This window comes from Penaeus vannamei, chromosome 31, assembly GCF_042767895.1.
Source record: "Penaeus vannamei isolate JL-2024 chromosome 31, ASM4276789v1, whole genome shotgun sequence".
Taxonomy (NCBI): Eukaryota; Metazoa; Arthropoda; class Malacostraca; order Decapoda; family Penaeidae; genus Penaeus; species Penaeus vannamei.
The window spans coordinates 31580546-31595545 of record NC_091579.1 but is presented as its reverse complement, the minus strand read 5'-3'; the positions used below and the strand labels follow the sequence as shown (position 1 = coordinate 31595545).

At 34.1% G+C, this 15000-nt stretch overlaps 2 protein-coding genes across 11 annotated transcripts in view; one reads left to right on the top strand and one right to left on the bottom strand.

The window, feature by feature from the left end:
* Pi3K92E (phosphatidylinositol 3-kinase 92E) overlaps positions 1-11379 on the bottom strand; it is a 31831-nt gene extending 20452 nt beyond the window's left edge. The window contains exons 1-2 of one of the 4 annotated variants that reach the window (XM_027364513.2): positions 11294-11379; positions 6016-6418 (exon numbers count right to left, since the gene is read on the bottom strand). Coding sequence is in view for 3 of the 4 variants with exons in the window: in XM_070144109.1 (XP_070000210.1) it covers positions 3242-3338 (97 nt within the window). In the remaining variant the exon portion in view is untranslated. Of the gene's footprint in view, positions 1-3241; positions 3560-3798; positions 4055-6015; positions 6419-11293 lie in introns of those variants that run through there. The other 3 variants (XM_070144109.1, XM_027364512.2, XM_027364511.2) reach the window with 3 other exon arrangements.
* Positions 4016-15000, top strand: part of LOC113820792 (uncharacterized) — a 25434-nt gene continuing 14449 nt past the window's right edge. For 2 of the 7 annotated variants that reach the window (XM_070144107.1, XM_070144100.1), the window contains exon 1: positions 4016-4144. The gene's annotated coding sequence lies outside the window, so the exon portion shown is untranslated. Of the gene's footprint in view, positions 4145-4237; positions 4563-6527; positions 8180-11298; positions 11394-13731; positions 13786-15000 lie in introns of those variants that run through there. The other 5 variants (XM_070144103.1, XM_070144101.1, XM_070144104.1 and 2 more) reach the window with 5 other exon arrangements.

The window sequence follows — 15000 nt, the reverse complement described above, 5'->3', positions numbered from 1 at the left end:
ACAAATCAGAAATCATGGACTAATAATAATAATAACAATAAAAATCTAATTTCATCTAGAGACTTTCAAAAACTAACAGCGCAAGAGAAAATTACAAGCAGGGTTGTAACTCAGTTGGATTTTCACCAACTGTTACTATGGATGTTAATTGGCATAAAAAAAGGAGACTAATGATACATTTTGGAAGGGAAAGCCTATGGGGAGAAAACAAGTCTAATCTCTATACATATATATATATATATATATATATATATATATATATATATATATATATATATATATATATATATATTTATGTAATATATATATATATATAATATATATATATATATAATATATATATATTTAATATATATATACAATATAAATATATATATTATATATATAATACATATATATATATATATATATATATATATATATATAATATATATATATGATATATATATAATATATATATATATATATATATATATATATATATATATATATATATATATATGTATATATATGTGTGTGTGTAAATATATATATATATATATATATATATATATATATATATATATATATATATATATATATATATATATACATATATATATATACATGTATATATATATATATATATATATATATACATGTATATATATATATATATATATATATATATATATATATATATATATATATATATATATATATATATAAATATATATATGCATATATATATACATATATATACATATATATATACATACATATATATACATACATATATATACATATATATATACATATATATATATATATATATATATATATATATATATATATATATATATATAAATAAGCGGAAAATTACTATTTACGGAAATACTGAACTCTCCAGTTCTTTGGCATTCACTTATATCAGTAGAGAAGGCAAAGTAATCAATACGGATAATATAAAATGCATCAAAATGACAGGAGATTAACATTTACAAGTCAGAGAGATAAAATTCTAATTAAGAAAAATATACTGAAGAATAATAAACATACTCCCCATTTCCTGACTTTACATGCAAAATCTCCATTATGTGTAGTCTACGTCAGACCCAAAAGGCAGACCCACTGTGGTCTACAGCAATATTGACATGAAGTTACTCTGAGACCTATTTACCAAAATCATGGCTTGATATCTAAAAAATACCCACAATCTTCTGAATTCTCCTTAGTCAAAGGAAGAAAAAAATCAACTTATTTGTACTTATTATCAATAGCTTCAACTTTGAAAATGTTGTTACCCCTAATCATCATAATCATCATAATGAAAATTATAACAATAACAATGACTAATAATAACAAAAAAAAAATCATGATAACAATAATAACACCCAATGATAAATTAATAAAAACAATATTTCATCAAAAAGTGTAACAAACCAGAAGGGTCCGTCCTAAGGTAATATATACTGCCTCTGATCCAAGGGTATTTTTCAAACAGAACTAGTCGATCAAATGTACTTTACACTCTGTTTTTTTGCAATAACGCTAAATTTTTTTCGAGGCAGACCAGATAACAGAGTGTACTTACTCAGCCTAATAGGCAAAAGCCCAAATCATATCACAAAATCCAACCTAAAAATTAACATAAAAATTTAATCTAAATGAATAAACAGATGAAATAACATATATACGGTCAATAGCCATTCCTAAAGGGGCCTCCTCATGAAAGAAAAAGCTCGGGAAGTAGCACAGTAACACAATTAAAATCATATCCCCCCATCATGAAAGGAAGCTTCACCAGACATATCATATTCATTACAAATTAGTGCATGTAAAACTTATTTTATTCAAACACTTTAAAAAATTCAGCATGCAAGTTTCACATAAAAATGAACACATAATGACCTGAAATATTATATAAATATATATATTAATCCATGCACCTGTAGGAATATACCTTCTTATAAAGTATCAAATTTCAAAGTATAAGAAAATGTGTATATTCCTGTAAAACATGGATATAAGAAGTAAAGTGAAAATCATTATATTTATTAAAAATAAGAAAAAAGAAAAAAAAGAAAAAAAAATGCAAATGTAAAAAAAAAATCTTTAGAAATACATATATAAAAAAAATATTTATCACATATTCATTAAGAACCATATAAAAAAGAAATACATATTCTTGTATGGATATCCGTGAAGCTACAAGACCTATGTATACAAATATTTTTTCATAAAAAGAAATCAAACTTAAACAAATATTTATCACTGATTAAGAATCAGACTATCATTAAGAATATTAAAATGACTAAACTGTGAAGAAAATATAATTCTATTTCATTTCTTCCTACAGAACTGTGAAGTAATGCAAACGTGGAACCAATATACGTATACTAGTGTAAAAATCTGACAGCCCTGGAAACAGAAAAATCTGCTCTTCCAAGGACTGATCGCCAAGAAGCTGTTCTCAGTGGCAAAAATCTGATCTGCGGAAAGGAAGCAATCCCTGCAAATTAAATGCTAACTCTGAACTTGGTTTTTCACAAAGTCACAATCCTGTTAACATCAAAATTCGATAAAAATATGTGTCATCTCAATTACCATCCCTTGTACAAGATATAGTTATCAAAGAACATGGAAAAACTGAACTGTAAAACGTTATGCCATAGATCTGTTTCTTATCAAAAATAAACTTGGATAAATGAATGAGTTGCTTTTACTAGTTCGGTACCTTTTTTTTTCCTAGCATACAGATGACTAATACAAAAAGAGAAAGAAAAACCTACACTTCTGGAAGCACTAACTGTTAATCACTCATATATCTATAGAGGATGAGGAGGCACTGGAAGGAATAAACATGGTAGGATATTGAAGCAGAGACAAATTATTGTGCATGCAAGCTCTATTGGCTTTATATAGATCATACATACATCCTAGGGATATCTATCTTGGCAAAAAAAATTGAAGACAGGAACATTTACACAAAAAAATTCTATATATACAGATATGCATATATACATTATATACATACATACATACACACATGAAAATTTATATATATATATATATATATATATATATATATATATATATATATATATATATATATATATATATATATATATATATATATATATATATATATATATAAATAAAGTATGTATGTATATAAATAAATATATACATTCAAATCATAAAAGCTATAAAACATTAAGTGTCTCCTTGTTTCTCCAATCTTTTACTACCAAACACTTACCACTTGTGATGGTGGGAACGCTCACAGTGTGGCGTCGAGTGGGCTTTTCCCAGTATTCCGCCCTATAGCTACTCTCGTGGAAACTCGTCTTCCTCATCTTTGCGCACAACTACACAGCACAGAATTAAGGATCATATACCTTCGTCACAAGTCCTTGCCAACAATGCGACGTTTTCTTTTGATTTTTTGTTTTGTTTTTTACTTTACGGAACTACATGTTGCACTATTTGCAGGTCGCTTGACAGTCTACATCACAACTGTTTTGTGAAAGCTCTTTTTTCATCACAAACTATCACATCATGCAAATAATAAGCTCCTCTGAAGTTTATGAAATGATACAAAGATTAGGTCATATCACAAACTGTATGCTGCAATGTGCATCTTAATACAAATAAAACATTCAGTGTACATAAAAGATTAACTTCATATAACAGCAGTATAGTGTGCATGTATATAAAAACTAATCATAATGAGGTTAATTGAAAATCAAATATCACAAATCATATACATGAGAGTAATAAAGGATTGGATATCTGTCCTTAGAGAGCAACACTTACAAAAAAACAACAACAAAAAAGTAAAAATCTCAGTATGCTAACTATTTGCACTTTCATCAATACACAGTTGACACTTTTTCATATCCCTTTCCTCATTGCATTCTTGATGCTATCAGCAGATTCTGCAAAAAGTGATCTGACAGCACATAATTCAAGAGATCTTATTTTAAGCAACAGAATTCAAGCTTTATGTATCCTGTATTCCGGCACATTACTCCAAACACACAGTACGCAGCACACAGTATCCAGCTCCACTGATAGCAGTTTCCTGTGTCTGATTCACATCCTCTGATAATCAGAAGGTATTCAAATCCTGAACAGTTTACTGATACTAAAACAGCTTCAGGTATGTCTATACTATTATTTGTATTAGCTGTGTCAAACTGTGAAATTTCATCAAACCACAACAAAAAACTAAAAAGTTATACTTTACTTGCAGCAACACGTAACAAATCTACTAGATGTTTTCCTCCAAAATTTTCATCATGCAAGTATTTGTCATCAAGCTCAGAATCATACACTACTTTAGATGTTATGTAACAGACTGTGGAAGGTTAACACAGGCATATCAAGGCATGTTAAACTCCTACCATATCATTCTATTATGATATGGCAGCACAAGTGTTCCACTGGACAGGTGTCTCCATGTTTGAGCAGCTGCAGATCAGCTGTAGAGCATCTTCACAGTTTAGGTGGTTATAACTCAACATGTTTTCCTGAATTCCATACATATAACTCCTATTTTTATTCTTCTAGTATAACAGGTGAGTTGAAAGATTTTTAAAAATGGCACTTGTTAATCTAAACTACAATTTTAATGAAAGCTGTAGATATGATGACATTTTTTAGTCCTTTTAGCTCATATTGCTAACCATAGAGGAATAATTACTAGTTTCCATCTTCAGAATTGGAATTCATGGCATATATGCATTACATGTATTCAATTTACTTTCAAGAGTAAAATCTGTAAAAGCAAATTTTCTTGAACCTTGTATTTTAAGGACCAAAATACAAAAAGCTTCCCAATAATTTTCACACGTATAACCTGAGAGTCCAGTCCTCCATACAATATCAAGATATAAACCATTTCTTATCAAAAATCTTACTCAAGCTGGCCATTGCCACTTAGTCGCTGTGCATCACTTAAAGGTTTATGTAGTCATAATGATACTAAATACGTAGGTAAATCATAAATCTGATTTCTCAAATACGACCAGATGCTGTATCAAATGTTATAAATGAAGACTAGAATGAGTACTTAGTTTTCAATATTTTCATCTTAAATACCAACTAGGCTTCAACCTGAATGTCAGAAATGTGAGTTGAGAGCTTAAACTAAAACATGCACAAACACTTGCACAGGGTCTGTTAAAACAATATTAGAGGAAGCAGTGTTAGGTAGATAAACGGACATGTTAAAATCAATATATGCCTTGAAAAGTTGGTTAAAAATTTAAATACTTTATACTATGAGAAAAAACAGCTTTTATGTCCATAACCAGAACTTCAGTTCAACCTGCCAATCCGCAGACCATTCAAAATGATCCAGATTTGACATGACTTGATATTCTATTCGGTACTTTGCACAGCATATTGCAAAGAGCCATTACACATCCACTTTTTGTAAGCCAGCAAAGTTACATTCTGGCTAGATCTATGCCACCATCAAAATAACTCATGCAACAGTGACAAAGTCATTCACAAGTAACACAATGCTGCATCAAGAAAAAAAAATAAAAATAATAACATCACTGGTCTTAGTGAGTGTTTCTATTGCAGTTTATAGCTACGAGCAATCTGTAACAAGGATATGGCTTGCAAGTTCTTTCACTCATATTCTTTATAAGACCTGTATATCTGCTGAACACTATTACACCTAATAGATTTTCAGAAAGTGCAATTTCAGTCAACAGTATCCTATTTCTTTGAATCATTAAAAAAAAAAAAAAATCCATGAAAAAAGTCACACTGTCAACAAAATATTTCTTCAAACACATATAATCCTGTACTGCTAAAAAAGCCACAGGAGTTTTGAGTTGCTTTCATAATTATGGAAGAAAGGTATATAAATAAATGAAGAGAAAAATAGGAAAAGGAAAAAGAAATAATAATTAGACAAACAGGAAATCAGGTAAACTTCATATCTGTCTTAAAAACATGAATAAAAAATACAGTTTCATCATAATACCAATAAAAACAAAATTCATTACAACGTACCTCTTTCCCTGACAATGTCAGAAGATATGTTTAAGCCGTGGCGATCAATAGTGCTGGGATTAGTGAAACGCTTGCTCGATGTAGATGCCACCCCCTTCACTGCAGCCTTCCCCTCCTCAGAATCCTCTCCATGGCAGAAATAGGTCTAATTTTTAGCTATCGTTAATTCTTTCCACACCAGAGATGTACATGATGTAACTCACAGTCTAGAACCACTTGACAGCTATTACAGTTTATGACTCGTATACTGTACATGTCCTTGTAACAAGGCATTATCCTGAGATGTGGGGACCTTTCTGCCCTACAGCATGCTCTTGCCAATAATCAACTTTTGACCTTCAGCTCGAACCACTGCTGCATCCCAGTGATATAATTGCTGGATATCAGATTTCTCTGAATTCAACTGAAAATAAAATCAATTCTATTAGTATTCTTGTTAAGTGCATGTACACTAGTACAGCTGTGTGTGTGTGTGTGTGTGTGAACAATGAAGGGAAAAGCTTGTTTTATTGAGTATTGCTGAAAAAGTATTGTTTAATGTTTAATATTAAAAAAAATAAATGTGCTAGACATCAATGGTTACATAGCAGTATAGTAAAGTATTGTGATGGAAGGGTAAAGTTACTTGAGTTTCAACGGTCATATGGTAAGGTAATATGTTAGTGTAAGGGGTATAAAGGCAGTAGTAAATGGATTAGGAGAGTTATTGATATGAGAGGGAGGGAGAAGGATAGAGGATGATTAAATCAAATGGTCTAAGGAAGGAGAATAAGTTATCAAAGGAAATGGTACGGGGTTCCTAGAGGATGTTCGATAGGTTGGGGGGTCAGGGAAGTGAGAATAAGTGAGGAAAACCAGAGATGTGGGTTGTTGAGATGCATGGACAGAGTAATAGGATGTGTGTGACTGAAAGGGGCACATTGCATGAGGGGCATAGTGGTGGATTGGATTGTGACATGAGATAGGAATGTATGAGGCAAGCATGTCCAATGTATTGGCAGGCAAGAGCAGTTTCCCAGCATCTGTTCTTATGGAATGCTTTTGACCATGGAGAGAAGGAATGTTTAATGTTATGTAGTTTATTATTGTTTAGGCCAGAATATCTGCCAGTGGGTGAAGAGGAGGGTTTTGAAGTGAGGGTAGTAATCAGAGACTAGTGTATGTGAAAATATGGGATGATGGGATGTGAACACGGCAACAGAGTGTGCTAGTGTACAATTCAGTTGTAAGGTCACTAGATTTGGGTGGAAGTGGAAAGTTGAAAGTACAGGAGGGGAAGATTATAGTAAAACCCATGCCAGAGATGGATAGAAATGAGGGTGTCTGATTTTGGTGTGTCGGGGAAAACAGAGGAGCAGATACAGGAGGAAGGTATAAGCCAAGTCTGGTATCTATGGGTAGAAAAAGGTAAGGGTCGGAGGCGAGGAAATGGTGAAAGGGGGAGGAGTGCACCTATCTGGACAGAGAAAGGAGTAGTTAGGCATGGAGAGGAGGTAAAGGTAGGGAGAAGGGACTGAGGGACTGTTTATAGAGAGAAAATTAGTGAAAACATGCATAACTCCAGAGAGGACCAGGCCTAAACGTAGGACACAGTGATGGAGAGTAAAGGTGATTTAGAAGAGAAGTAAAAGCAGAGGAATAGATATGACAGCCATAGTCAAGAGTAGAGAAGATCAGTGAAGTATGGAGATGGAGGAGGGTTTTACAGTTTGAACCCCAGGATTTATGGGAGTCGGAGGTGGTGGCAGGTTTTCTCTTTCAGGTAGAGAATGTGGTCTCGCCAGGAAAGTTTGGAGTCAAAAATGACTCGAAGGGATTTGCCAGAGGAGCGGAAATGGAGAGGAACATCATATACTGAGAGTGGAGGTTGAGGACCTATACATAATCAGGAAAAGAGAATGGAGAAGGATTAAGACCTGGAAAAGCAGAATCCATGGTTTGTGGCCCATGAAGGGGTTAAAGATATCGCTAATTGGATTTGTTGAGGGAGAGGAGGTATTGATGGACCTGAAGTATATGATAAAATCCTCTACATACAGGGAGGATCTGATACCTGGTGTTAGGACTAGGTATGAATAGCGTGGTGCTCAGTATGCTTCCTTGTGGGACACCTTCATAATGAGAAAAGGATGAAGAAGTTGAACAGGAAAATTTGACTCAGAAGGTATGTTCATTATCCAATTGCCGCCACAGACAGTATGTGTGTACATTCCATGTCCACTGTATGTTTAATTTAGTAAATGTTTTTATATATAGATAAAGATGGCTCCACAAATACCAAGTCACCAGTAAGCCAATTACAAGAACTTCCTGTCTCACATGTTTACCCTTTCCTCAATTTTTTATAATATTTTCTAGTATATAATACTGCTGTTAGTAATGTCACCAACAATATAGTAATTATTATGTTTATAACAAAAATAAGTGTTGATATCAATAGCACTAGTAAAAAAATATTTATGTTTTCCCACTATTTCAAGGAAATGTGAGGTTAAAAGATCTACTAATTGACTCCTTTGTGGCTGAGCACTGGCAGAGCCATATATGTACAGAAACATTTAACAAAGAAATATTAAAGTGAATGCAACATTTTCCCATTGGCATTGGGTTGAGGAATGATGAAATGAATACACCGATGTCCTCTCGTATGCCAAGAGATGACAGCTGCTTTAGGATGTAGTATCGCCATGTGGTATGATATGCCTTTTCCAGGTCATAGAAAACGGCTAGTACTGAGCTATGGTTTGCAAATGAAAATATGTAAATTTCAAAATGTGTAAGTGGATCTACTGTGCTTTGAGCACGACAGAATCCAAATTCTGTCTAGATACCACATTAGGCTTAGGTTTACCATTCTTTCTAGTAATTTGCACAAGCAGCTAGTCAGGGCTATGGGTCGGTAGTCTTGAGGGAGGATGCCAGATTTATTAGGTTTACAAAAAGTTGGGAGTGATTCGAGCCAGTGAGGAGGAAGGTTTCAATCTGTCCAAATATTGTTGAAGATTGCTAGTAGGAAGGATAAGGAGGAAAAAGGAAGGTGTCATGGCATATGGTAATGTATGCCATCAGGGCCTTCATGAGTACCTCAGGATATGAATATGGCAGCCATATCCTGAGTTCTCACAGTTAGGCATACAGCACACAAATGCGCATATGCATATAAAGGTCATTTTTTGGTCATAAGTATGGCAGTGGATACGACACTGCTGTATTTGGGATTCCTTGCCTTACCATACCTTTCCTAATCTACCCTAATCAAGCGTGGTATTATCTTCTTGAGTTGACGCCACAATCTTGTTTATGGGCGGAAGTACGATTTTACTCCATACGTGCAGGACACAACTGTACATATAACTATTACCAAACAGGGATACAACTGCCGTACAAACAATAAATGCATTTCTATATATATATATATATATATATATATATATATATATATATATATATATATATATATATATATATATATAAATATATATATATTTATATATATAAAACATAAACTTTGGCTTAAGTGCTCATTTTCCACATTCTTTAATTCCTTCTAAGTTCACTACAACTTCACTATCTCTAAGCTCTGAAATCGGGTATAAGTTACCAGGAGTGATGCATGGAGATAGTGGGAACTGGATACCACTATCTTAAAGAACATAAGAAATAGAGTCTGAAACAACAGTTTATGCTGCTGCAGCCTCGTATTCACTGCATATCACCACTCAACAGTCTAAGGTACTCATCTGGTTTACCTTGCGACAAAAAACACAACATCGACCACATAACTTATTACTGCGATATCTTGAGACAAAAAACACAACACTGACCACATAACTCATTACTGCGATATCCTAAGTAGTTCATGTGTTACTACATCCTTGTTAAAATTATATTTTTCTATTTGTGTCTGCTATTCCACATTTATTCTTTTAAACATCATTTAGTAATGTTATTGTACTTCCTTTATGGGTTTTAAGAATTATCTAAACTGTTCTTTGCAAAATTTTTCTGCACATGGGTACTTCTGCCAGCGCCAGGTTCAACAAGCCAATACCGGCCATTTTGTGACAGAAGGCCACTGAGAAATGATTCATATTCAGTATTGCATTGATTCTCGGTTATTCTTAAGACTACACAGTGGCAACAATGAGGGAATAGACTTTAGTAACCATCCCAATTTCATACCTGAGCCTATCAAATAACCCAAATGCCAAAAAAATTATTAAAATTAAGCAATCCAGACAGTTTGGAGATTCCAGATATAATGGTATTTTTATTTTCAACTGGATGGACTCAGCTCAATCTAACTGTATATATCAGGGTGAAGAGAATGTTTCTCAGGGGATTTATTGGTCAGGACATTTTGTACAATTACCAATCGGAGTTTGGATGGTGTGAATTCCTGTAGATTTTACCGGAAGATGGGCTGGATTCCCGTAGAGGTTATCAAATTATGGCACATTGGTCAATAATATTTCAAAGAAAGTAGGCATGTCCGTAGTTTTATTTGTCATTGATCCATTTTGGGTTGCTCTTATGCCCTTCTATTCTCTATTCTTCTTAATCAAACCTGTTTTACCCCTTAATTTCCCTGATATACGTAATGCCCTCCCCTGCTATCAGGACTATCAAATCAAGATTGTCAATGGAAATGGTACTAGGATCTCATCAACGATTCATTCGCACAAGAAACAAAGCCAAGAATTGTTGAAATCATTGGATTTCCTGCATAAGAAATTTTTTTTTTTTTTTCCTGGGAGGGTGCGTCGCTCTAAAAACAATTACCTGAAATCCCAATTCCCAAGAATAACCTTGCAATGGCTGGTACAACTGGGAATACAAGATGTCCCATTCTGCAAAGATAATCAAAAGGCATTCTGATGAGTGGTCATTGGTACATTAGGCAGACCTCTTGCTTTGCTGTGGTGGCTACACAAGTACTCCAAGAAAACTCCAAGAAAAGATATGACAATCAACCCTTGTGGAAATGTCAGTGGGATCATGTCTCATATAATTACCTAAGTTCATGGTTCTTCATCAAATGTGGATCATAAAATATGGCCTACATACCATGTCCTACCCACAGTCACTACATGTTTCAGCTTTGGTCGAGAATGTAAATGAGATATATATAAAAACGTAAATTACGCCGAAATAAGATGGATCACCTTCAACACCAAATAAATCGTTAATTCCGTTATTTACATCAAGCGTTAACTCTTTTTCTTTCCTCCTCTCCCTTTAAAACCACCAATCAGACACTATAACACACGAATCTTACTTCTTTTCAGCTTAAAACGCAGTGCTAGAGCAACAAAATATCAACGCTTTCTTGAGATTACGGATGTAAACACAAACTGATTAATTCATCCTCTTATAGGGTAAGAAAAAAGAGCATCGAGATTCTAGAGAATTCTTGATCGAATCTTTTAGAGGTTTGAATCAATTTCCTGTAGTTCCTTTATTTACTTCACAGTTCTTTGCAAACTTCTTGTAAGGCTTTTTCCTTATCTTTTTTGGTCTATGGATATCCATAGTATACTTTCAATTTATTTTCGCAGTATGCGAATTCCTTCTTCTGATTACTCATATGTTCCGATCCTTATAAGCTGCTGCTGCCAAATCGTCTATTGGCTTTTACGGCTTTCCAATAATTTGAAAATAGACGGATAAAATTAAAATAACATGATCCATGTTCATGTCACTTCTGCCCGAACTATGATGAATTGTTATACAGATTGTGTATTTGTACTTTCTTTTTGACAGGAGTAGGATGGACATAAGCATAATCTGAAAATTACCAATTGAGTTCAAACAAAGTTTCCTTTATATCAGTTCAATTCTTTCAATTCTACTTTTTATTTGATTACAATGATTCCCATACCTATTTGCTGGCAGGTGTTAATAAATGGTGCGTGTGTGTGTGTGTGTGTGTGTGTGTGTGTGTGTGTGTGTGTGTGTGTGTGTGCGTGCGTGCGTGCGTGCGTGCGTGCGTGCGTGTGTGTGTGTGTGTGTGTGTGTGTGTGTGTGTGTGTGTGTGTGTGTGTGTGCGTGCGTGCGTGCGTGCGTGCGTGCGTGCGTGCGTGCGTGCGTGTGGGTGTGGGTGTGGGTGTGGGTGGGTGTGTGTGTGTGTGTGTGTGTGTGTGTGTGTGTGTCTGTGTCTGTGTCTGTGTGTCTGTGTGTCTGTGCGTGTGTGTGTGTGTGAAAAAATCTGTAGTATGAGTTGTACAAAGTGACCAGGGGCGAGTGTCAGAGAATTTTCTGTTGAGGGGCACAGGAGGCCGCCCAAAAGTAACAAAAATTAAGGTTGCCCACTTCATGATTTTTATTATACAGTTACTCATTGTTTATGATTTCATCTTGCTTTTCTTGGCCACATTAAATCTGCTGGATGTACTTTTACCAGTTGGATGTCGGTAAAGAAATTAGACATTACAACGAGTTAATGGCCACTGGAGGGGCACACGGGGTGGCCAATCAGATTGCACCCCCCCCCCCCCCCGTGCCACCATGGAAACCCTGCCTCTGACAGTAAGGTAAATGAACTATAGACCAAAGTATATGCAAAAGAACCAGATTGTCTGAGAAGCGATCATAGGCGTTCTTAATGCGTCTAAGTACGAAAATCCTATGCTACAATCTTAGAAAGTGCAGTGTACCGTCAGTTCATAACAAAATATTTCTTTTTGACAATTGTCTGGGTCGTGGTACATTACCGGATATACGGAAGGGTGAAACAATATATATATATTTTTTTCCTGAAAACAAAATTGAAATTATTTTTTCTAGAATCTTAATCAAAGTAATTTTTGTAAAAGCGAAATCAAAGTATTTTTTCTAGAAACGAAATCAGAATGACTTTCCTAGAAACATATCTATTATTCTCAAAATCATTCGTATTTTTTAGATATCAATCACGTTTTGCTAGAAACAAAATCAATCGTATTTTTCTAGAAATGAAACCAAACTTATTTTTTTAGAAACGAAATCAAAGTTTTTTTTTCTAGAAACAATTTATTTTTTATTTCTCTAGAAACGAGATAAGTATTATCTTTATAGAAACGACCTTAAAAGCTGCGTACGGAGGACACGAACCATACAAGAGGAAATGCAAGAGGAAAAGCCAAGAGTTGTGGTCAATTGACCCAACTGACCATCAACAGGCCCATTTCTAGGCAAACAGTTCGAGATTTTGTGTAGACAAGGGGGCAGAGGCTGAAGATGACAGATTTGCAAACAGAAGAGAGAGAGAGAGAGCGATAGAGAGAGAGAGAGAGAGAGAGAGAGAGAGAGAGAGAGAGAGAAAGCGAGAGAGAGAGAGAGAGAGAGAGAGAGAGAGAGAGAGAGAGAGAGAGAGAGAGAGAGAGAGAGAGAGAGAGAGAGAGAGAGAGAGAGAGAGAGAGAAAGAGAGAGAGAACGAGAGAGAGAGAGAGAAACTTCCTTCATTCACTACGCAACTTTGATGTGTAAATGTATAATCATTTCGACAGCGTTCCGTTTTGAAACACTAATCAGGTTAACTCCACACGAATGTTAGGATAACACAACTGAACAACTAAACTACACTGAAACAAGATAAGTTTACGTGACCATTGAGATAACACAAACACTTTAGAGTCTGAACTATCCTTGTAAATAAATATACCTGAACAGAGGTGTCAGATATATTGAGAATGGTAGTCGTAATTTTCATCACTAATATAGGAGTTATCTCCCAAGAGAGCAGAGTGGAAGGAGGGATCGAACGTCAAGGAAACATCGACAAAAAGCTAAGTACGTGTCAGAAATATATGTTGTTACCGAGTGGGGAAACACACACACACACGCACGCACACATACACACACACACACACACACACACACACACACACACACACACACACACACACACACACACACACACACACACACACACACACACAAACACACACACACACACGCACACATACACACATACACATACACACACACGCACGACACAGATTGTCAGACCGACATATACACATATAAATACATATGTATGTGTATGTGCGTGCGTGTATGCCTGTGATTACTATGATTTCTACACCAATTTGTGCGTGCGTGCGTGCGTGTGTGTGTGTGTGTGTGTGTGTGTGTGTGTGTGTGTGTGTGTGTGTGTGTGTGTGTGTGTGTGTGTGTGTGTGTGTGTGTGTGTGTGTGTGTGTGTATTATCTGTTCCTTATTGACAACGTATAATGAGCTCTATCTTGTATGAACATTTCAATGGCGACAGGGCCCCCAAGCTGGATCCGAATCACCACCAAATTTAATGGCATCCAAGTTAGACTAAAACACACATCTGGTATTAATTTCATAAAAATGTGTCCTTAACTTTTTGTTTCATTGTAATAAGGGTAACTCATGCAATATTAAAAAATCCTGGATCCAGATAACCACCGAACTTTGATGGCATTTATGTTGGACCCTACCACACCTCTGGTAAAAAAAATATAAAAATCTGTTCACAACCATTTGACATTTAATAATGATAATGATAATATTAACAATGATAACAACAAGGGTAACCATTACTATCATTGTTATAATAACTATGGTAATTATAATGATAGCAGCAGTAACAACAACAAATCACAATAATATTAATAATGATAAAAATGATAATAAAGAAAAGGTATGAATGAGAATGAATATGTATCTGACCGGTTTCGATTATATCTTCGTCAGAAATACACATGAAGATATTCTCATTCATACCTTTTCTGTATTTGTCAACATGGATGCTGTTCTTGATAGTAATGATGATAATGAAAATAACAGCAGCAAAACGATAATAATAATAATGATAATAATAATAATAATAATAATAATAATAATAATAATAATAATGATAATAATAATAATAATAATAATAATAATAATAATAATAATAATAATAATAATAATAATAATAATAATAATAATAATAATAATAATAATAATAATGATAATAATAATAATAATAATAAT